Consider the following 23405-nt stretch of genomic DNA (forward strand, 5'->3'; position numbering starts at 1 on the left):
AAAAAAAACAAAAACAAAAGTATATTAAGGTAGATTTGCTAGTTAAGGCCAATTTTTATTTATATTTTAGGGCAGGGAGGCCTATCGGTGTCCTCAAACTCTTTTATTTATTTATTTATTTATTTTTTAGTTTTTTTTTTTTTTTTTGATGTGGACCATTTTTAAAGTCTTTCTTGAATTTGTTACAGTAGCGCTTTTGTTTCATGTTTTGATTTCTTGACCCTGAGGCATGTGGGATCTTAGCTCTCCAACCAGGGATGGAACCCTCACCCGCCACCCCCTCATTGGAAGGCTTCGTAACCACTGGACCGCCAGGGGAGTCCCTCCAACTCTTTTACATAGGAAGATGTCTTTTGTTTTTTAAGTCGATTCCTCAGGCTTGCTTGACATTTTGAAAATAGGAAGAGAGTAGGCTGTGATGAGAGTCCTCCAGGCAGAATGAGAGCCTTTCACACAGCAATTTGTTTGGTCCCACGCGTGGAAAATCCCCAAACCATTTCTATGTCTTTTGGGAATAAAGTGAGCCAGTCTCAGGGCCCTTCTCTCTCTCTCCCTCTGGTCCCGCTCCTCCTCACCTTCTGACCGCATTCTGCTCACAGAGGGAGACTGCAGATAGGCACAGAGCGCGTGACCCACTTTCAGATGAAAGAGAGTGGAACGTATTCATTTTTTCAACTCTACACATACTTAAAAATAAGTAAACCTCCCTCCCTCCTTCCCTCCCTTCCTCCCTGCTTCCTGTCTCCTTCCCTCCCTCGTCGTGGTAGTAAATGGCCTCCGTGTGTCCATACCTTAGTCAGCTCGGGCTGCCATAACCAAACGCCACAGACTGGGGGGCTTAAACAACAGAAACTGACTTTCTCACAGTTCTGGAGGCTGGGGCGGGGGGGGTCTAAGATCAAGGTTCCGTCAGGGTCCGGTTGTGGTCAGAGCTCTCTTTCTGGCTGCAGATGGTCACCTTCTCACTGTGTCCTCACGTGGTAGAGAGAGAGAGGGATTTCTCTCTTCCTCTTCTTACAAGGCCACAGTCCTATCAGATTAGGACCCCACTCTTATAACCTCATTTAACCTTAATTACCTTCCCAAAGGCCCTATCTCCAGATATGGTCACATTGGAGGTTAAGGTTTCAATATATGAATTTAGGGGGACACGATTCAGTCCGTATTTATAGCTTTGCCCTGCAGCTTTGCAGCCCTCTCTCACTCTGTCTCTGGTCTCAGTCATGTGGCTTGACTTGAAGTGTGAGGCAAGCGGAGGCTAGAAAAGTACACGCACATGTGCACCTAATCTCTTACATAGCTGGGCTTGCTCACGCTACCTCGCCGTGAGAACGTGCCTGGGCTGGCTTCCTGGGGTGATGGAGAGAAGTGGAGGGAAGCCTTGACCATCTTAGAACACGCCGACAGCCAGCTGATCCCCCAAAACGGGAGAGAGCCCAGCCAAGTCAGCAGAACTGTCCAGAGACTCATAGACTGGAGAGACATAATCTACAGTTGTTATTTCAGGCCACTGCAAATGAGACCCAAAGGCTGAAACTATCCATACAATCTCCATTCGGTAAGAAGGGCTATCTGTTTGGCTCTGCTATACAGTGAAGCCAAAGGGGGAGGAACAGAGAGCCCATGGAGAGAGTGATGAGTCTCTCCCATTCTATCCCTGGATTTGTATCTCACTGCTGTTTCTAACTGGGCTTAGAACTCTTCTTTCATCTGATCACTCCCCACTTAAAAACTTCCAGTGATTTCCCACTGTCAGCTGAATGCCACCCAGACACCACCACCTGTGGTCCAAGGCTCTCAGTAATCTGGCATAAACACACTTTTCCAATTTTAGTCCCCAGATGTGTCCATTCAAGTTTGCACTTCTTTTTCCCTGAAGGTACAAGTGCTTGCATGCCTGGTATTTCTGTCACTTTCAGTAGGAAGTCTGCCTCTGTACACATTTCAGGGTTTGATTTATGTTGCCCTCCCAGAAAAATTATACACATCTACCCTCCTGCCAGTAGGATAAGAGAAGGTTGCCTTCTTTGTATGCATTACAGCATTGGGTGTTATCATTCTTTGTAATCGTTGCCAGTTTAATAGGCATTCCTTTGGTTACTAATAAGGCTGAATAGTTTTTAATGTATTTAAGGGTAATTTGTAATTCTTTTGTTTATTGAGTTTTTATGCTCTCGGCTAGTTTTTCTATTGTGCATTACAACTGTCATATTGATTTGTAAGAATTCTTTATTAAAGATATGGACTCTTTGTCATATATGTTGCAAAAACCTTCCTTAGCAGGTTGTGTTATTTTATTATTGCATATGATTTTTGATGTATAAGATTTTATGTTTTTATGAAGTTTAATATGTTTCTTTTTTCCTTTGATAGTAGCCATCTTAAGGTTTTTTTTGTTGTTTGTTTAGAATGACTATTTCTCTTTTAATCTCTGTATATCTTGTCTCCCAATTAGACTGAAGCTCTTTGAGAGAAGGGTCTCTTTCCAAAGTTGTACTCCTTGACTCTACTCTCTGCCCTATTTCAGTGTAAGTGACAAATAAGTGACAGTTAATTCATTTATTGTTGTGACAGGCAGCCTTCTAAGATGGTCCCCAATGATCCATGCCTCCTGATATTCACACCTAAGTGTAATTCCCTCCTTTTGAAAGCATGCTGTACCTAGTGACTTACTTCTAATCAAGGAAGTATGGGAAAATGATTGGATGAGATTAAGCTATGAAAGACTGTGATTTTGGTCTTGTTTCCTCTCTTTCACTTGCTCTGATGATGTCTACTGCTCTTTTTTTTTTTTAATTTATTTATTTTTTATTTGTTTTTTATTTTTGGGTGCGTTGGGTCTTTGTTGCTATGCACAGGCTTTCTCTAGTTGCGGCGAGCAGGGGCTACTCTTCATTGCGGTGCACGGGCTTCTCATCGTGGTGGCTTCTCTTGTTGCAGAGCACGGGCTCTAGGCGCACGGGCTTCAGTAGTTGTGGCACGTGGGCTCTAGAGCGCAGGCTCAATAGTTGTGGCACACAGGCTTAGTTGCTCCACAGCATGTGGGATCTTCCTGGACCAGGGCTTGAACCCATGTTCCCTGCATTGGCAGGCGGATTCTTAACCACTGCGCCACCAGGGAAGCCCTCTACTGCTCTTGAGAGGCTCACATGACAAAGAACTGAGGGTAGCCTCTGGCCAACAACCAGTGAGGAATGGGATCCTGCCAAAAAACACAAGACTGAGTAGGAAATGGATCCTTCCCCAGTTTGAGCCTTGAGATGGTTGCAGCCCTGGCTGCATGAGAGATGAAACTTGGGCCACAGGACTCAGCTAAGTGATGCCCAATTCCTGACCCACTGTGAAATAACAAATGCTGTTTTAAGCCACTAGGTGTGGGGGTAATTTGTTACGCAGCAGTAGATAACTAATACCATTGTTGAAAAAAAAATGCTCTAGTCTTTGTGTACTTTTCTCTGACCTCTGTTGAACAAAACCTCATCTTATTTACTGTTTCAAAAAGTAAAGGAGAATCTCTATAGGGAACCACATCAACCTTGGAATTCACAGTCTTTATTTAACATATTTACAAGGAATTGATTTGCCAAGGATGCTGCTGTATTTCTCCACTGTGGGCAATAGGAAACGTGTTTTTATTTATTCTTCTTTCCCACAGTGTCTGAGGAGGATGGAGCTGCTGACTAGAGGAACCCCCTGTGTTTTGCTGAGCACAGTGATAAGTTAGAGGCTGCAAGCCTGGGACGCAGCTGGAACACCACAGACTGACTCTGCATCAGGGAAGAACAGTGCAGGAAATGTCAGGACCTGGAGAGAGGAGTCACATGGGGTGTTGGGATGGAAAAGGACCCTCTGTGGTGCATGATGGAGATGGGAATTTGGAGACATGAAGTCTGTCTAGTAGTGATTTTTAAACAGTTCACTGTGGGGTGTGTAATAGAAATCCCTCATCTGGGATTCCTGTTACATTTTTAGTAGAGTTTGCATTACTTCCTAAGCTTTCCTGAGAGTGGATTTTTAGAGGAACTAACAATATTGAATTCTGTCTCCAAGTAGGGCCTGAATGAAGTTAGGCATAGTTGCTGAAAGATGAGGGAGTCATTGACTTTCAGGTCACACTAGGATTGTGCTGTCAGCCCGGAGAAGGGCAGGGGTGCCCATGCCCCTCACCTCCTGCATCTCGGCTCCTAACTGAGCCTGGTGCCTGGTGCCTGGTACCCCGTTGCCAGAGCTCATTCACAGGTGGGCCCCTACCTCTACCCCCAGGACACAAGCGTTTGGCTTTTCTCTCTCCTCTGCTCTCCCTCCTTAGACTCAGGGGTTCTCCATTGTATTTGTCCAGAGCCCTGGATTTTTTTCTGCAAGAATTAATACTAAAGATTTAATCTAGTAAAATGAATCGCAGTTGATGTGTCAGCTCCCCTACAGAGAACAGGCTTTCTCCTTCAGATCAGCTAATGTCATGTTAAAAGGAAGTGATAGTCTTTGCTTCTTCCCCACTGAGCTGGGTTATCTGGGCCTCTTGAGGTGCTAAATTTTAAAAGACACCCTGATCTTCCATTCCATGGCAATAGGCTATTTTTGCAAGTTTTAAAGGGATTTTTCGACACTTTAAAAAACATTTTCACCTGTTCATTTGGTTTTTAATCTTCACTAGGGCCAGATATTTTTTGTACTTATAGGAATGGAGCTGGGCCCAGACCATCAGAAATGATTAAACCCACACGGGAACCTGCAGACCCCAGGGTTCGAGTTAAATGACTATCCCAGTGACTGCCAAAGATGGGGCGCTGATGTGAAAATTGAAGCAATTACCTAGATCACTCAGGCAGAAGGATTTCTGAGGCTTCTTTTCCTTGAACAATCCAGATAATTGCTTCAATTTACACTTCTCACTAGCAGTAGAGACTGGGATAGAAACTGTTCTCCAGGACTGAGCTGAATAGAGAATCAGAGTGCTCAGAAAATGATTCTGATCACTGCAGAGAGAAGGGGGGGTGGGGTGGGATTCACATGCCTTGATTTCTATTAGGCTCAAGCTAGTCAAAGGGAGACTGTTCATTGTTGCCTGAATGATCCAGATAATTCCTTATTTATTTTCTGTCCCATCTCAACATTGAATTTTTTGAGCCAAGCAGGTGTTGCTGGTGGAGGTGTCGGAAGAAACTGTGGCTGGGGAACTTGGAGGCTGTTTGAGGCCCTCACCCCGTGCTAGTGGGTGAATTCCTCAGTTCATTAACTACCCTCAAAGGACCTATAAATTCCAGCTTCAAGAAGGCTTTGCTGGGTCAGGAAGGAGGGGAGTGGAGTAGGCGCTGTCCTGGAAGAGCATAGCACACCTCTTAACCATGAGCAAAAATCAGGGCAGCAGGACTTGACCAATCCCTGAAGCAGATGATTCCTTTACTAGGACACTCAGGGATTCATCGCTGCAACGGAAATGCACATTTGTTGAGTGAATGAGTGAGTGATGCATGAACACATGAAAGACATTTATTGAGTTGCTACTTTGTGTCTGGCATTATGCCGGGCCTTGGAATAATTCACTTGATATGATTACATACTTTTCTTTCTTCTCATGTTTTCTTGGAAGGGGTGATTCCCCCAATCTCTTCACAACCTCTCCCAGACCTTATTTCCAAGCATTTCGGCACATATTTCTCTTTCAATTCTCACTTATCCAGAAGAGATAATATTTTTAGCACCATTTCAACAGATGGTGTAAAAAAAATCATTCAGAGAAGTTGAATATATTTTCCAAAGTCACAGAACTTGTTAACAGCAGAATGAATGAAAAATGCAGGTCCAGTGGTTAGGACTCCACACTTCCAGTGCAGGGGACAGGGGTTCTATCCCTGGTCAGGTAACTAAGATCCCACATGCTGCGTGGTGTGGCCAAAAAAATAAATTAAATGAACTACGAAATTCTGTTTAAAAATGCATGTCCTGAGCCCAAGGCTCCATCTACAATGCAAGATCATCATTTCCAGGTTCATGTATTCATTTGTTTGTCCTTGCCATTATCATGATCATGATGGACACAGACTGATCATCCAGAAAATATTTTTATCAAGCACGTAAATAATGCATGATCCCCACAACATAGATAAGGGAGCAAGACGTACACACAAGACATTTAACAGAAAGAAAAATACTGTGAAGAGGAAAGAACTAGAGAACAGAACCAGACAATGATAGGAATGTCACTGCAAGACAGCAAGTGCTCAATTGTCAAATCCAGGGGACCGACAGCCTGAGACAGCAGAGAGCTCTGTGGGCTAGAGCTGTTCAGGAAGGTTTTCTAAAAATCAATTTCTTTTTCCTGCACTGTTAATATATTTTAAAAAACTGAGATATAATTGATATATAGCATTGTATTCATATATATGTGTATTGTGAAATGATCACCACAGTAAGTTTAGTTAACATCCATCCCCATACATAGTTACAGTTTCTTTTTTCATGATGAGAACTTTTGAGATTTTCTCTTGGCAACTTTCAAATATGCAATGCGGTATTATTAACTATAGTCACCATGCTGTACATGACATCTCCAGGACTTCTTTATCTTATAACTAGAAGTTTGTACCATTTGACCCCCCTCTCCCTCACCCCCTACTCTGGCAACCACCAATCTGTTCTCTGTATCTACGAGTTCGGTTTGTTTTTCTTAGATTCCACATATAAGTGAGATCATACGGTATTTGTCTTTCTCTGGCTTGTTTCACTTAGCCTCTTGACGTAATCTCTCATAAATTTCACTCTGGTCGCATAGGTTTCCTCGCTGTCCTGGGTATGTAAGCTTAATCTGACCTCCAGACTGTGTCTCTTGCTCTCTTGTCCCCTAGATATCTTCTGGTATCACTTAATACCCTTTCAGCTGCAAGTCACAGAAAGTTGACTTGAAGAATAGGCAAGTTTACTGGCTCAAGAAAGAAATCTAGAGAAGGGTGGGTTTTGGGTTGTTGAATCTCAGTGGCTCGATCATGTGTTCAAAGACCCAGGATTTTTGGTCTCTTGGCTCTGTTGCCCACAGCTTGGCTTCATCCTAAGCCTTGTTCTCCATGCAGTCACAGAATGTGTCAGTAACAATTGGTGTTGAATGTCATCCTTTAGCCGAGGAGCGAAAGGTTGGGAAATAGAATCTCTTTCCAAAAATTTGGCAAACTTCTCTTTTATCTCCTTGGCTTCATCCTGCCCACCCCTGAGGATGGGATGATCTTGTTTGGCTGAGACTAACCAAAGCCCATCTCCAGAGTTGGGGATGGTTCTCCACAGCATGTTCTGGCTTCACAGTAGGGAGTGGTGGGATGGATGTCAAGGAATTAACCCCAATGACCCAATCACCTCCCTTTCCCTTTTTACTCCTTCCCCCCTGGGGAAATCTATTATTAATTTGTTTGTTTCTCCAGCTTTATTGCGATATAATTGACCTATAACGTTGTATAAGTTTAAGGTATATAAACTTGTTAATTTGATACACTTATATTTTGCAAGATGATTATCACTATAGTGATAGCTAACACCTGCATCATGTCACATAATTACCATTTCTTTTTGGTGGAGAGAATATTTAAGATCTATTCTCTGAGCAACTTTCAAGTACTTGGTACAGTATCGTTAACTATAGTCACTATGCTGTACATTACATCCCCAGGACTTATTCATTCTGTAAGTAGAAGTTTGTACTCCTTGACCAACATCCACCATTCCCCCCAACCACCAGCCCTGGTAATTCCATTCTATTTTTTCTTTATCTTTTAAAAAATTGAGATAAAATTGACATATGACATTGTATCAGTTTTAGGTGTACCACATTATGATTTGATATATGTATATTGTGAAATGATTACCAGAATAAGTTTGGTTAACATCCATCACTGTACACAGTGATGAGAACTTTTAAGGTCTACTCTCTTAGCAACTTACAGATATGCAGTATGGTAGTGTTAACTATAGTCAACATGCTGTACATGACATCTCCAAGACTTATTTATCTTATAACTAGAAGTTTGTACCTTTGACCACCTTCATCCAGTTCTCCACTCCCCCACTCCCTGCCTTTAGTAACCACAAATCTGATCTCTATGAGTTTGGCTTTTTTTGGATTCTACATATAAGTGAGGTAACACAGTATCTGTCTTTCTCTGACTTATTTCACTTAGCATAATGCCCTCAAGCTCCATCCATGTTGCTGCAAATGCAGGATTTCCTTCTTTATTATGGCTTAATAATACCCTATTGTATATATACCACATCTTCTTTATCCATTTGTCTGCAGATGGACACAATTTTTTCCATGTCTTGGCTATTGTAAATAATGCTACAGTGAACACAAGGGTACAAATATCTTTTCAAGATAGGGATTTTGTTTCCTTTGGGTAAATATCCAGAAGTGGAATTGCTAGATCATATGACAGTTCTGTTTTTAATTTTTTGAGGAAACTCCATACTGATTTTTTTTTCTTTTTTAAATAGTGGCTGCACAAATTTACATCCCTACCAACAGTGCACAAAAGTTTCTTTAAAAAACTGTGGTAAAATAGGGACTTCCCTGGCGGTCCAGTGGTTAAGACTCCGTGCTTCCACTGCAGGGGGCACGGGTCCAATCTCTGTTGGGGAACTAAGATCCCACATGTGGCGTGGTCCAAAAAACAAAAAACAAAAAAAACCCCAAAACAATTGGAGCTGAGTACACCAACCCGTGATGTCAGAAACATACCCCAAATATAGGAATCACTTTTAAAAAATGTGGTAAAATATACTACAACAACATAAAATTCCTATTCTATTTTATAGCATAAAAGTTACTATTTAAACCATTATTTCAGTGTACAGTTCAGTGGTATTAAGTACATTCACATTGTTGTGCAACCATCACGACCATCTATCTCCATTTTTCATCTTCACAAACTAAAACTCCATACCTATTAAATAATAACTCCCCATTCTCCCCTCCCCCAAGCCACTGGCAACTACCATTCTACTTTCTGTCTTTAGGAATTTGACTACTCTAAGTACCTCATATAGATGGAATTGATACTGTATTTGTCCTCTTGTGATTGGCTTATCTCACTTAATGTCCCCAAGGTTCATACATGTTGTAGCACGTGTCTAAATTTCCTTCCTTTTTAAGGCTGAATAATATTTCATTGTATGTATATACCACATTTTGTTTACCCATTCCGCATAGATGACTTGGACACTTGGGTTGCTTCCACGTTTCAGCTATTGAGACTAATGCTGCTATGAACATGGGTATACACATATCTGTTTGAGCCTCTGATTTCAATTGTTTGAGGTATATACTCAGAAATGGAATTGCTGGATCATATGGTAATCTATTTCTAACTTTTTGAGGAATGGCCATAATGTTTTCCATGGCAGCCACACCATTTTACATTCCAACCAACAGTGTACAATAGTTTCGATTTTTCCACATCTTCCTGAACACTTATTTTCTTTTTTTTTTTTTTTTTGATAAAAGCCTTCCTAATGGGTATGAAGTAGTATCTCATTGTGATTTTGATTTGCATTTCCCTAATGATGAGTGATGTTGAGCATCTTTTCATGTGCTTATTGGCCATTTGTGCATCTTTTTCAAAGAAAGTTCTTTTCAGGTCCTTTGCCCATTTTTAAATCATATTTTAAAATATTGTTGATTTGTAGGAGTTCTTTATATATTCTGGGTATCAATCTCTTATCAGATATATGATTTGAAAATATTTTCTCCCATCCTGTGAGTTGCCTTTTCACTCTGTGGATAGTATTGTTTGATGCATAAAAGTTTATCATTTTGATATTGTTCAGTTTATCTATTTTCTCTTTTGTTGTCTGTGCTTTGGTGTTTCTTTTTAATTTTTTTGAATCCTACCTAGTCCATCTCCTTGATTAAGCCTTCTTAGCACCACTGAGCATTGTACCTCAGTACTGACTTGTTTCTAAGTTGCCTGAGGGTGATGACTTATTTTGCAATTTCCCCTCAAGTGGGGGACCATAGTCCCCTTGAGTTCACTTAATAAATCTAAATGTATATAGTGGCAGCAAATGTCACTTGTTCAATCAGTAGTTGATGGATGGATAGATGGATGAATAAATGAAGAGTGAACCCAGGGACACACAGTCGGTTCTCTCTCACCACCCCAGGTTATCCATGTTCTGACCTTTTCAGACAAACCAGTGTGTGTGAGCTTCTAGGCATCCTCTGGTGGGCTCAGGGAAACTGGGGATTGGACTGCCCTCTCCAGTATATTGTGAAGTTGACAACTGAAGATTGTGGGTGTCTGAGCCAGAGAACTACTTAGGTGAAAATAGATGAACATGTAGCATTTGGGCCTTTTAAAACCTACTTTCACTGTATCTGAGGACAAGAAATAAAATTGGTACTGCTCACAATAGCTGACAAAAGTTTATTTCAGTAGCTGTGTCTTCTCAGCTAGGTGGAGAACCTCTATTCCCAGGTACACCTGCATTTAATCAACAGATGTGTTCCTAAAATTAACGGAGTAAATTACTTGTTTTACACTCATTTGTTCATAACATCATCATCATCATCATATCTAACTTTCAAAGGTTTATACCATACATGTGTCAGGCAGCATGCTAGGTGCTTTATAAGTATTATCTCTTCTAATTCCCTCAAAAACTCTATGAGATGATATCATTACTCCAGTGATAGAGATGAGGAAACTGAGTCTTAAGGAAATTAAATACTTTGCCATGGGTCCTACATCTGTGCTGTTTATTATGTGCTAAATGCTAGAGACATAAAGATGAGGCAGATATCATTGCCCATGGACTTGCAGTGACAGAGGTGGACACAGGAGATAATGAGACAACAAGGAGGACCACATACTCTCTGTCAGTGTTTAGTGAGTCAGGGAAGGCTTCCTAAGGAGGGAGGGCTCACTTAGGCCTCCTTCCTAAGGAGGGAGGGCTGAGCTGAGTCTTAGAGGAAAAGATAACACTGGAAAGGGAGAGTGGACATCTAATTGTTCTGCCAGCCCTGCAAAATGCTATTCTTCTGGGACTGATGTCCCTCTTCTTTTGTGTAGCTTCCGACCATGAGATTCCTGCAGGATCTCACAAAGTCCTTGACTCTGATCGAGTTGTCTAGAGGTAGACACCAACCGAAGCCCAGGCCAATCACAGACTTGCCCTAGGGGTTTTCAAACCAAATCTCTGAACGAACATCTATCCTTATCTAATGGTAGAAATTGAAGAATGAACTCAGGGGCTGTTGGCAGCTGGGTTTCTTGACATGTTGAAGGGATGATCTAGAGGGAGAGTAAGGCCAATAAAAAGAGAGAACAGGGACCAGTGGTAGAGAGAGTCTTGATAGTCTGCCTGTTCCCTGGCTTGGTTTTTCATCATTCCTTTAATAAGCCAGATCAATCTGTATTCTTCTTCTTTTCATTTATTTATTTTTTATTTTTTAAATTCATCTTTATCAGAGTATAATTGCTTCACAATACTGTGTTAGTTTCTGTTGTACAACAAAGTGAATCAGCCATATGCATACATATATCCCCATATCGCCTCCCTCTTGAGTCTCCCTCCCACCCTCCCTCCTTTAACTCAGTGGCTCCAGGTGGATTTCTATCAATCACTTTCCATTTCTATCACTTTCCACGGTAAGAGCCCTAATATACATACTTACTAATAGGCATGAATGCTTGACTCTGGGAAAGTAAATGCTTAAACAAAATACCAGAAGCAAGCAGAGCAAGAGGTGAATTTAAACGGAGGAAGCCGCAAGTAGTTTGGTGTTTGTCAGAGTGTAAACATCAAGACAAGAAGTGGCAAGAGATGAGGCTAATAAGTAGACAGAATCTAATCATGGGACCTGGATATATTTTGCAAAGTACTTTGGACTTGATCCTGTATATATTCTGTTCATTCTACAGGGTTATAAGTAGGCATTAGGCAGACGTTCTGTAAACTGTACGATAATTAGTAGTAATTAAGAGGCTGTTAACCTGGGAGTCACAGACAGGCTTCAGCTGTCTCCAATCCCTCTCAAATAGCATGAAAAATCTGTGGGTGTGTACAGGTTTGTCTTTGTTTTTGTTATGGAAGAGGTCCCTAACTTTCATCAGATATTAAAGGAGTCCCTGACCCAAAATATGTATGAACTGCTATCTGTGTACAGGCATTTTCAGGAGTTACTGACTTCAAATATTCATGCAAATCTCATTGCCCCCCTCCCTCCGATTTCTTCACGACGCTTAAAAACTGTTGAGCACAGAGAAAATGCTTCATAACTGTTTGGTCGGACACTGTCTTAAGAGGGGATTTTCCTTTGGGATCATGAAACGATGTAAAGAGATGATATAGACCTGGTTATTTATAGAGATTTTAACCGGGAATACTGGATGTGATATCCATCCTGTTATTGACTTGGGCAGCCAGCCAAGACCTGCAGGCTCTCGGAGGTGTCACCCGGGGCACAAACGTTGTCCCCGAAAGCCAACTCCAAGCATCCTTGTCCTTCCGCCCGCAGGTGCAACGACTACAAGTCCCAGGACGCTTCGCTCTTGGCGCCTTGGCGGGGGCGGGGCGGATCTCCGCAGTGACGTCACCATCCCGGGGCGGACCGAGGGAGGGCGGGGGAAGGGGCGGGGCGGGGAGGCGCCGGAGCGCGCTGGTGCTGATGCAGGATGGCTGAGCTCGCAGGAGCCCGGGAGGTCTGAGCCGGGAGAGGCTTGCTCCCTGCGCATCGCCTCGTCCGCCCGCCGCGTGGTCCTGGGCAGGTGGGCCCGGGACGCAGCGCAGGGCCAGGGCAGGGCCAGGGAAGGCAGGTGTGCAGCCGGACGGGCCAAAGGTTGATAGACTGCCCACCTACCAGGTCTCGGAGCGGCCAGAGCTGCCCAGCCCGCCGAGTTCGCGATGACCTGCTGAGAAGCTTCGTCGGAGGCTGCGGGAGGCGGCCTCGTTGCGGGCGGTGCGGTTCTCGACCACCTCCCTAGTTGTGCGGAACCCCGGCCCCCCGCCCATCCCCGCGCCCCTTCCCTGCCGCCGGCAGAGATGGCGGATCCAGCCGAATGCAGCATCAAAGTGATGTGCCGGTTCCGGCCACTCAACGAAGCTGAGATCCTCCGCGGGGACAAATTCATCCCCAAATTTAAAGGCGATGAGACCGTGGTGATCGGGGTAAGTGGCTGGGACGTCTGGCCTCCCCTGCTGCTTCGCGCCGCAGCCCCGACGCCCCAGATCAGGCAGAGATGCTCGGGCTACCCCTTCGGACATCCCCTCGGGGCTGCCCTCTAGGGTGGACTTGAAGAGAAATCCCCTCCCCCCGCCCCGTAGTTCCCCCCTGGGCCGGTGGAGGGTCGACTGGGGACCATGGGGCGGGCCCCAGGCGGCGGGGGTCGGGGTGGGGGGCGAGGAAGGGTTCGGCGCCGCCATTGTTATTGGGGTGCGGGCCCGAGTGGGCCCATTGTTCCCCGCCCTGGCCACACCGCGTGGGTAGTGTGTTCAGGTTACCCTCAAGCCCACGTGTAACCCACAAATGATTCCAGGCGTTGGTTCAATTTATCGAACACTTTGCCTCTTCTCACGAGCTTGGTGAAAGAAAAAAGGTACTGGAAAAATCCTAGCCTCGGCCCGGAGCTCCCACAGCTGTGCAGAATTGGCTCCCCGCGGCGTTCCTCCTTGCTCTGCACGCGGAAGGCGGGGGATGGGGGAACACTGGTGGCCTTGGTGTCTCCTCCTGCTTCCTCTCAACCCAGGCTGCCCTGGCTTGGACCTCGGTTCCGCAATAGGGCGACCCCCACCTGGTGTCCGCAGACCCTCGGGTGTGCTTCACGCTGGGTGGAGAGGAGGCTGTGCGCCCACGTCTGTGGGGCTGGGGGTCCGGGGCGCAACCAAATAGCCTCTGTGCCCAAAGAAGTTACTTTGTGTGGCTGGGGTCCCCCTCCCTCTTGGTCTCCCTTCCCACGTTACCCCTCCCCCCTTCCCTCACCTCCGCAGACTTGGCTCTATTTCTGCAGCGGGGCTGCTGGTGGGGGGAGGGAATACCATTGGGTTTTAGTTCTTAAAGGAATATGTCAAATGAAATAAGCCAGCCTTCCCCCCGCTCCACCGCCCTTCCCCCTCCGCTGGCCCCAGCGTGTGTAGCTGATGGTGCCTTCTTTGTATGCGAGTCGCGTGGGGAGGGACCGAGTTAATGGGAGCCTCCGATCCCGCTGACACGTTCCTGGCAGCCTGCTCGAGGCTGCTGATGCAGCCTTCCCGGCCTCAGCATTGATTAAGTGATGTCATCCCGTTTACTGAGCATGCTCCGACTAACCCCCTCCCTCCTATTTCCCCCAGTGGCTGGTGTATTTAGGTCAAGTGATTGACAGGTGACAATTTACTTAGGGTCTCTGCCCGAGTCAGCCCGGCCTTTCTTAAGCACCAGAGGCCGACATTTGCCGGCCCAAGCAGTCCCAGCATCTTCGCCAAGGTTGTGCCGCAGTCCCTGGTAAGGGACCGGGGGACTTGCAGGTGCTTGCTGAACCGGAAGACAGGCGCTCTGCGCGCCAGGGGAACAGAGGCAAGGCTCTGGCCTCAGGGCTTCATCTGGTACCTGCCTTAGGAAGGCAGCTCCTCTTGACGCCCTCTTCTCTCCTCCCAGTTTTCACAGTCATCAGAAAACCGTGACCTCCAAATGCTATGGGGATGGTCGTTCACCCTGAGAGCTGACCTAAGAGGGCAGGAAAGAGGGGTTTTCTATCTGCTTAGTGTTAAATTGAAGAAAAGATGTATGCTACAATTATTGATGAGGAGGAAAATTCTATACTTAATGGCAGACATGGGATAGTGACATATCTATGGCCAGTACATGGGCAGATGGGGCAGAGGTGTTGGGATACACCTCTAAGCTAGGGTCAGCCTATAGTCTGATTTGCTATTTCCTGAGCCACGCTATGGTTTAGATAGAGTGGGAGCTACTGGGGACATCTAGTCCCTGCCCCTTGTCTTGTAACAATTTTTTAACAAATAATTGTGCAGCCCTAGAACATGTTCTGATGACCCTATTTTTTTCAGAGGTTTTAAAGAAAAGCTGAAGTTGTTTCTTCCCTTTTTCCTCCTTCTCCTTCTTCTGCCCCTTCTCCTCCTTCTCCTTTTCCTTCTTCCTCTTCCTCCTCTTCCTCCATCTTCTAAGGGTGATACACCAGGACTAATGAAGTGGAGTAATAAATCATCCCTTTGATCTGTGTGCAAGGCAGGGATCCTTAATCTTACAGTTATTCTTCTTTAATTTTGACACTACTATGAGTATATATTTAATTCCCATCTACATATTCATGTTATTGAGTGAATAAAGTAAAACAAAGTCACCGTATAAAAGAAGTATATTAAACAAAAGATTGTGGATGTGAATACACATGTAGCTCTTCAACTGTAAATTAACATTTTTGATCATCTTACTATAATCCTTTTTTTAAATTTTTTTATTTATTTATTAATTTTGGCTGCATTGGGTCTTCGTTGCTGCACACGGGCTTTCTCTAGGTGTGGCGAGCGGGGGCTACTCTTCGTTGCGGTGCGCGGGGTTCTCATTGCGGTGGCTTCTCGTTGCGGAGCACGGGCTCTAGGTGCGCAGCGTTCAGTAGTTGTGGCACGCAGCCTCAGTAGTTGTGGCACACGGGCTTAGCTGCCCCGTGGCATGTGGGATCTTCCCGGACCAGGGTTCGAACCCGTGTTCCCTGCATTGGCAGGTGAATGCTTAACCACTGCGCCACCAGGGAAGTCCCTTACTATAATCCTTTAATACAACAGAGAGTTTTCAGTTTTCTTTAAGATAAATTTTTCTTTGAAATAAAGCATTCATATAGAAAAGTGTTTTCATAAGTGTACAGCTTGATGATTTTTTTTTAATAAACACTCCCTTGTAACCACCTCTTAGACTAAGAAACAGACATTTTCAGGACTGCAGAATTCTCCCTAGTGTCCCTCCCAGTCACTGACTCCCTCTGCCTCAGGGTAACTACTATTCTGACTTCTAATGCCATAGATTAGTTTAGTTTGGTTTTTTTTTTAAGCTTTATCTACATAAAACCATACAGTGTGTTCACTTCTGTGTGTGCGTGCTTGCGCTCAACGTTACGCTTGTCAAATTCATCCATGTTGTGGTGTGTAGCTGCAGTTTGTTCATCCTCATTGTTCTGTAGTATCCCATTATATGAATATACCACAGTTTATTTATCTAGTAACTGTTTGGTAGTAACTGTTTGGATAGTTTCCACTTGGAGGCTCTTATGGATGGAGCTGCTATGAACACTGTTTTACACATCTTTCAGTGAGTGTGGTACAGAACAGAAGACTGCCAGATGCTGAAGGGTGCTGGGACTTCGCTTGGCATGTGCTAGGACCCTTCCCATTCCTAATTAATAATATGTAACTAAAGGAAGTGACAGTTCTGGCAGCCTGTGTCACACTTTGTACACCAAGTAGAATGGCTCCCAAGTCAATCCAGTAGGAACCGTCCCACATGGCTCAGTTGCAGGTGGAGACTGCCTTAGGTGGGCCTTCCCTTCCTTGCTTGCAGGGACAGAGATTGTGGGGATGACCAAAGAAGCCCAGAGCCATCCAGAAATGTCACCTTCACTCCCAAGAGAGATGAGTGAAGAATGAATGTCTGTGCAGTTATCTGTGAGTCCAAATTCAGAACCCCAGACATTCTATTTGTTTTTGAAACTGGAGTGATTTTATTTCCTTTAAAGTCTTGTTCATTTCTGGTGGAGATGTATGCTAAGAGGGAGATTTTGCAGGCGGAGTTCCTAGATTTTTCTTTTTTAAGAAATGTCCTGTCTTGGAGGGATTATCTCTACCATTCTTGCTTTCCCCCCCCCCCCCCCCCAGATCCTGTGCAGAGCTTTCTTTCCCTGACTGCTCCAGCCACAGTCTCTTCCCACTATGAACTCTTGTAGCATTTATTTTGTATATGATCTCATGATTTTTTTGCCTTAGATTATTATTAATTTTGATCATATGTTTAATGACATTGTAAGGCATGTGTAGAGACAAGGCCCATCCATGTTTTGCTTATTTGTACTTCCCAGGGCCTTGCCCATAGAAGGCACTTAATAAATATTTATTGATCTCTTTGTTGAGTCCAGAAATCTTAACTCTGATGTATTTAACTGATTTCATGGACTTTTAATTTACTGTAGGCTGTCGGGGGTAGTTAAAAAATAAGTTTAAAGAGATGTGCTATTCCTTTGAGCAGGCCTGGTAAGAGAGCATATAATACACTTAAATGTTATAAGAAAATTGGGAAAGAACTGTACCCAGCTTTGTTAAAAATTAGGAGCGCTAATGACACTCGTGGTGAGCTAGAATTGGAGGGCGGGTCTAGGGACTCCATGTTAATTCTTCAGAGAAAAATATTGTATTTACAGCATTTCTCAGAATACTCCTCCATTAGCTGCTAAAAATCCGCGTGAGTCATCCATTACTTTGAGCTCTGCCTATTGGTTTTTTGTTTGTTTGTTTGTTTTTTATTTTATTTTTTATTTTTGGCTGCGTTGGGTCTTTGTTGCTGCAGGCAGGCTTTCTCTAGTTGTGGCGAGCGGGGGCTACTCTTCATTGCGGTGGCTTCTCTTGTTGCGCAGCACGGGCTCCAGAGCGCAGGCTCAGTAGTTGTGGCGCACGGGCTTAGTTGCTCCGTGGCATGTGGGACCTTCCCGGACCAGGGCTCGAACCTGTGTGCCCTGCACTGGCAGGCGGATTCTTAACCGCTGCGCCACCAGGGAAGCCCTGCCTATTGGTTTTGATGCATCTGTATTGATGGAACTCTGTCTTAGAGAGTTCTCAGTGAGGTTCTTTGAAATGGACTTATACCCTTCAGTTTTGGGCTTTCCTCTTGTTTGCAATCCTGGGAAAGCAGGTGTTGTTAACCATGGGTGCTTTCCCTGGGGCAATGTAAGTTTTGAATTGTTTGAAAGCCAAAGCAAAATATTAGCTATAAACCCTGAGCTGGCCTTCGGGTGGAAAGTGGCCTCAGGCTGTAGGAGCTTAGATTAGTTCTGGGCAGTGGATGGGCAGGGAAGGCAGGGGCCAGGACAGAGACCAAATTCCAAGCCTGAGTTATCGTTGTGGAGATTATGGGCTGAAGATGTGAAGAAATATGGCTAGAACTTTTCTTTTTGTCCATAGCAATGGTCTTTTAAAGCAAGAATATTTTCCTTTAAAATTTATACAGAGTAAAGTCACTTTTTTTGGTGTGTAGTTCTATTGTAGGGGTGTGAAAAATACATAGAGTTGTGTAGCTATGCTGTATTAGTTTTCTGTTGCTGCTGTAACAAATTACAACAAATTTAAAGGCTTAAAATGATACAAGTTTATTATCACACAGCTTCCATAGGTCATGTGGACAAAGGATGTCGCCTGCCATTGATGGTGCACCCTGAGGGGAATTCAGGACAGAGAAAAACAGAATACTGGCCCTAGATAGTTAAGATGCATATCAAAGGAATGTTTTCCTTAGCCCACACTCTTTTCATCTTCCCATACCTAGAAAAGCACTAAAATCATTAACTTGAGATGTCTGTTTGTTGTGATTAGCAGTAATCTTTTGATGTTACACTACATAGTTTTGTTTTGTTTTGTTTTTTTCCCCTGCAAAAACTCCTGTATATCCCGGCTCCTCCCTTACCTCTTTGGAACAGTCCCTCAGAGCTATCTGAGAGGCTGCCATCCTGGGCTATAGTCCTCAGTAAATGCCCTAAATAAAACATATTTCTCAGCTTTTAGGTTGTGCTTTTTTTTTTTCAGTCGACAATCAGAAGTCTATCAAGTCAGCTGGTTTCTCTGTTTAGAGTCTCACAAGGTCAAGGCCAAGGTGTTGGCAGGGCCATGTTCTTTTCTGGAGGGTCTGGGAGAAAATTCATTTCTTTGCTCATTCAGGTTGTTGGCAGAATTCAGTTCCTTGTGGTTGTAGGACTGAGGTCCCCATCCCCTTGCTGGCTGTAGGCCTGGGCTGTTCTTAGCTTCTAGAGGCCACTCGCAGGTCCTGGCCACATGGCCCCCTTCCTCTACCTTAGGAGCCAGCAGTGGGTTGATTCTCTCTCATGCTTCAAATTTCTCCTGCCTCTTCTTCCATGGCTTGTCTCTCTCACTGACTCCTCTGCCTCCCTCTTCCACTTTTCAGGGCCCACTTGGTTACAGTGAGCCCAGCCAGATAATCTGGGATAATCTCCCTGATATAAGGGCAGCTGATTAGCAATCTTAATTCCATCTGCAAAGTTCCTTTTATGCTGTAACTTTCACATATTCACAGATTCCAGGGATAAGTGTGGACATCTTTTGAGCCATTATTCTGCCTCCACATACCATACTCAAGATACAAAACAATTTCATCACTCCAAAAAAAAAAAAAAGTCCTCATGCCCCCCATCTGTAATCAAACCTTCTCCCCTCTCTTAACCCCTGGCAACCATTTATCTGTTCTTCCTCTGTATAATTTTTGCCTTTTCCAAATTGTATATATAAAAATGGAATCATAAATTTAAGTATCTTTTTGAGCTTGGGTCCTTTGAGGTTTAGGTTGTTGCTGCGTGTATCAATACTTCATTCCTTTTTATTGCTTAGTGGTATTCCTTTATACAAGTTTGTCACAGTTTGTTTATCCATTCACCTGTTGAAGGACATTTGTGTTGTTTCCAATCTGGCATGATTATGAATAAAGCTGTTATAAACCTTTGAATATAGGTTCTTGTGTGAGTATAAATTTTTTATTGGGTAAACACCCAGGAGTGGGATTACTACAATAGATCATATTGTAACTATATGTTTAACTCTAAGAAATTGCCAGTTTTCCAAAGTGGTTGTACCATTTTGTGTTCCCACCTAAAAGTGGTAACATTTTAAGCCAGACTTTTAAAGAATGTATTCAGTCACTGTGTCTAGTGAATACTAACAGTAGTGTTTAGTAGTGTCAAGATATATCAGTCCTTCATTCTCTTGTGCCCTAAATTCAGAGATGTTTACATGAGATGTTACATGTTTAGATGATTTAGTGGTTTCCTGCAAACCTACCCTCTGAAACCCTGGAATGAGTGAACACAGGAGAGTAGCTATAATCTGGCAAGTGTCATTGGAGGCCACTCATGTTGGTGGTGAGCACACAGTCAATGCAACGTAAATGACTGGGGTTGGTAGAGGCAGCGGGGAGAGTCAGACAGAACGGAGTGTGGATTCACTAGCTCTCTGTGGGGCATTTTTCAAGTTGCTTAGCTTTCCTGGGCCTCAGTTTGGTCATATTTAAGGTGGAGATAATTATCTCACAGGGTCGTTGGAATGAAATGAAGTGGTCAAAACAGGGTCTAGCACAGAGAAAATGCTCAATAAATGCTAATTATCTCCCACGATTCCTATTCCCCTTTTAATTTTCCTCATTTTCAGAATTAGCCTTGCCCCCCAAAATTACTGCCCTTAACTCTGGCTAGCTCCTGAAAACCCTTCTTGCATCCTCATTTCCTAGGAACTGGTTCACCCCATTCTCCTGCTTGGAATAGCCACTCTTTTCCTCTTACCTGTGGAATTCCTAACCATTGGAAGGCAGAGCTCAGGTTCCATTTACTCATAGACTATATCAGCTGTTCCTATTATCTGCAATGATCACACATAGGTGTGTGCACGCGCATGGGCGTGTATATCCGCCTCATGTAAATTGCAAGCTTCTGAGAAGCAAGAGCTGTTGTTTTACGTCTTTGTCCCCTTTACTGTCATTTTCTTGTTGCTTAGTAAGTGTATCTTTTTTTTTTTTTTTAATTTATTTATTTTTTTGGCTGTGTTGGGTCTTCGTTTCTGTGCGAGGGCTCTCTCTAGTTGCGGCGAGCGGGGGCCACTCTTCATCGCGGTGCGCGGGGCTCTCACTGTCGCGGCCTCTCTTGTTGCGGAGCACAGGCTCCAGATGCGCAGGCTCAGTAGTTGTGGCTCACGGGCTCAGTTGCTCCGCGGCATGTGGGATCTTCCCAGACCAGGGCTCGAACCCGTGTTCCCTGCACTGGCAGGCAGATTCTCAACCACTGCGCCACCAGGGAAGCCCCCTAGTAAGTGTATCTTGATTGACAGTTCTGTCTTCCCCTGTTCCCTGCCTGGAATCGTCTCCCTAAATGCCAATTTCTGCATTTCCTTAAATAACTTGGGCATCACTGGGGATTTCCCTCTGCTTCCACATGTGCTTGTCTGGCCTAACTCCCCTGTTTAATGACAGTGTTTTGCATCCTTGGCTTTTCTCCTCCCTTCAGAATAGGAAACCTCCCCCACCTTTGGGTTCCCTTTAGTACCGGCCTCAGGTTTCTCACCCGTGTCTACTTGTTACACAAGCAAGAACAAAACTACATCCTCCCTAATGGTTTCTCCTGAGTTAAAAAAAAAAAAAAAAAAGCTCCCTGACAGATCCAATTTCACCTGATTTCTCTCAGGTTTTCCATAGAGTCCTATTTTTGTGGCTGAGAAAGCTCCTCCCTTAACCCATTTGCTGCACATCAACCAAGTTCCTTTTAGTAGGAAGAGAGATGTTGAGTTTGTGGTTATTTGCAAATATTGCAGAGCTTGGGAGAAAATAGAGTTTTAGATTCATCTTACTATCCCCAGCACCAAACCTGGACGTGAGGCAGACAGCCCAGGACCATCATTTCCCAGCTCTGCAACTTCTTAGCTTTATGAACTTGGACAAATTGCTACACCACGCTGTTTCAGTTTCCCGGCTTGTGAAATGGGGATAATCACACTCTCCACCTTGTGACAGTTACATGAGCTAATGTGTGTAGATTGCCAAGTACGGTGCCTGGTTCAGAAAATGTACACTGTTGTGAGACCCACATTGGTTATTTCTCTGCACACTTGTCAGACTGACTAATCAGGGGAAAGCCCTAGACCCTTCACAGGTGCCCTGGTACCTTCAGATTGTGTTAAAGAAAAAATTATTCTCACACTTGTAAAGATAGTAAGGAAGACTACTGTAGTAGGGGGTCGATAGTACTGCAATAGGGAAGAGAAATCAGGCTCAATTTCAAGTACAAGTGGAGCAGGTTGGTGGGGGGGTAGGTGGATGGACAGTCACTGAGAGGGGACATGAAAGGTAAGGGGGATTCTTGCTGAACTGACCTAATCGGATTCTTGCTGCAGGCAGGCCAGATATCAAGGTCTTAAGATACAAGTATTGCGGTATCGAGGGTGATTAGATATTGACGGTGGGGGGGATTCTCTCTCAACTGCCTTAGCAGGAGTCTAGCTCAAATTGGACTCTGCAAGGACAGACACGGAAGTCCAAGGTCAAGGCCCAGTTGAGAAGAGGGCTCAGAGGAGCCTGACTAAAGTTTGATCAAGGAGAGAGTCTTGGGACTTCCCTGGTGGTCCAGCGGTTAAGACTCCACGCTTCCACTGCAGGGTTCAGTCCCTGGTTGGGAAACTAAGATCCTGCATGCCACATGGCACGGCCAAAAAAAAAGGGAGAGAGTCTTGCTCATTTGGAACCCAGATGCTTCAGTGGGGGCATTCAAGACCTCCATCCCCTGGGCCTACCTACCTTCCTAACCTCACCCCCGACCGCATGTTACATCTGGGCTTCTGCTCCCCTAAAATATTAGGCTTCTCAATGTCTGCCCTTCGCCGCCACAGCTGCCCACATCCCACACGCCTGGGATGACCATCCTCAAAGTGTACCCGCATGGCGACATCCACTCGCCTTTAGAATCTCATCCCATGGTGCCTTTTCTGAATGCTTCTTTGACCAGCTCCTCCCCCCCCCCCCCCCCCGCCGCCACCCTGGCCAGGTTAGATGCTTCTTCCCTGCACCCCTTGCACCACGCAGGACTCCTGTCAGACCTCCCCCACTACTGCATTTCATTTATTTGGGTATAAGTGTCCTTTCCCCCAATTAGACTAAACCCCTTGGAGGGCAGGAAGTGTGTGCCATTCGTTTCCATCTGCAAGTCCTGGCCTAGTAGCTGGAATAGAGTAGTTGCTCGGTACAAGATGTCTTTTGAAAGAAGTGAAAGAATGCTGACGCTCCTAGGCTGTCAGATGTCCGAGCCTGGGTTATTTGCTTGGATTTTTACCTTTGACCTCTGTCTAGCTCTGGTAACTTCTTTCCTGCTTTGGACATCTTCATGGTTTTGTTGTTGTTGTCTTAAAAGAAATAGCTTTTTCAGGCGTCCTGATACATGCTCACTGAAAAAACCTCAGACCATGCAGAAAAACATGAAGGAGAAGGTAAAAATCACTTTTAATTTTATGAACCAGAAAACGTCATTGTTAACATCTTATTGTTTATTCCAGCTCTTTTCTATTCTATAGGAAACATACTTTGTTTTAAAATGAAGATATGATTTTATAAAATCTGTTTTGAAACCCAGCATTTTACTTAACGGTATACCTCAGACATCAGCATTTTTAAAGGTTGTATATAATTC

The 23405-nt window shown here is 44.4% G+C and overlaps 1 protein-coding gene across 2 annotated transcripts in view; it reads left to right on the top strand.

Annotated features, from left to right (window-relative positions):
- Nucleotides 1–13023: 13023 nt before the first annotated feature.
- KIF5C (kinesin family member 5C) overlaps nt 13024–23405 on the top strand; it is a 162119-nt gene continuing 151737 nt past the window's right edge. For both annotated transcript variants that reach the window (XM_061199905.1, XM_061199916.1), the window contains exon 1: nt 13024–13149. In XM_061199905.1, the coding sequence (XP_061055888.1) occupies nt 13024–13149 (126 nt within the window). The remainder of the gene's footprint in view (nt 13150–23405) is intronic.

This window comes from Eubalaena glacialis, chromosome 1, assembly GCF_028564815.1.
Source record: "Eubalaena glacialis isolate mEubGla1 chromosome 1, mEubGla1.1.hap2.+ XY, whole genome shotgun sequence".
NCBI lineage: Eukaryota > Metazoa > Chordata > Mammalia > Artiodactyla > Balaenidae > Eubalaena > Eubalaena glacialis.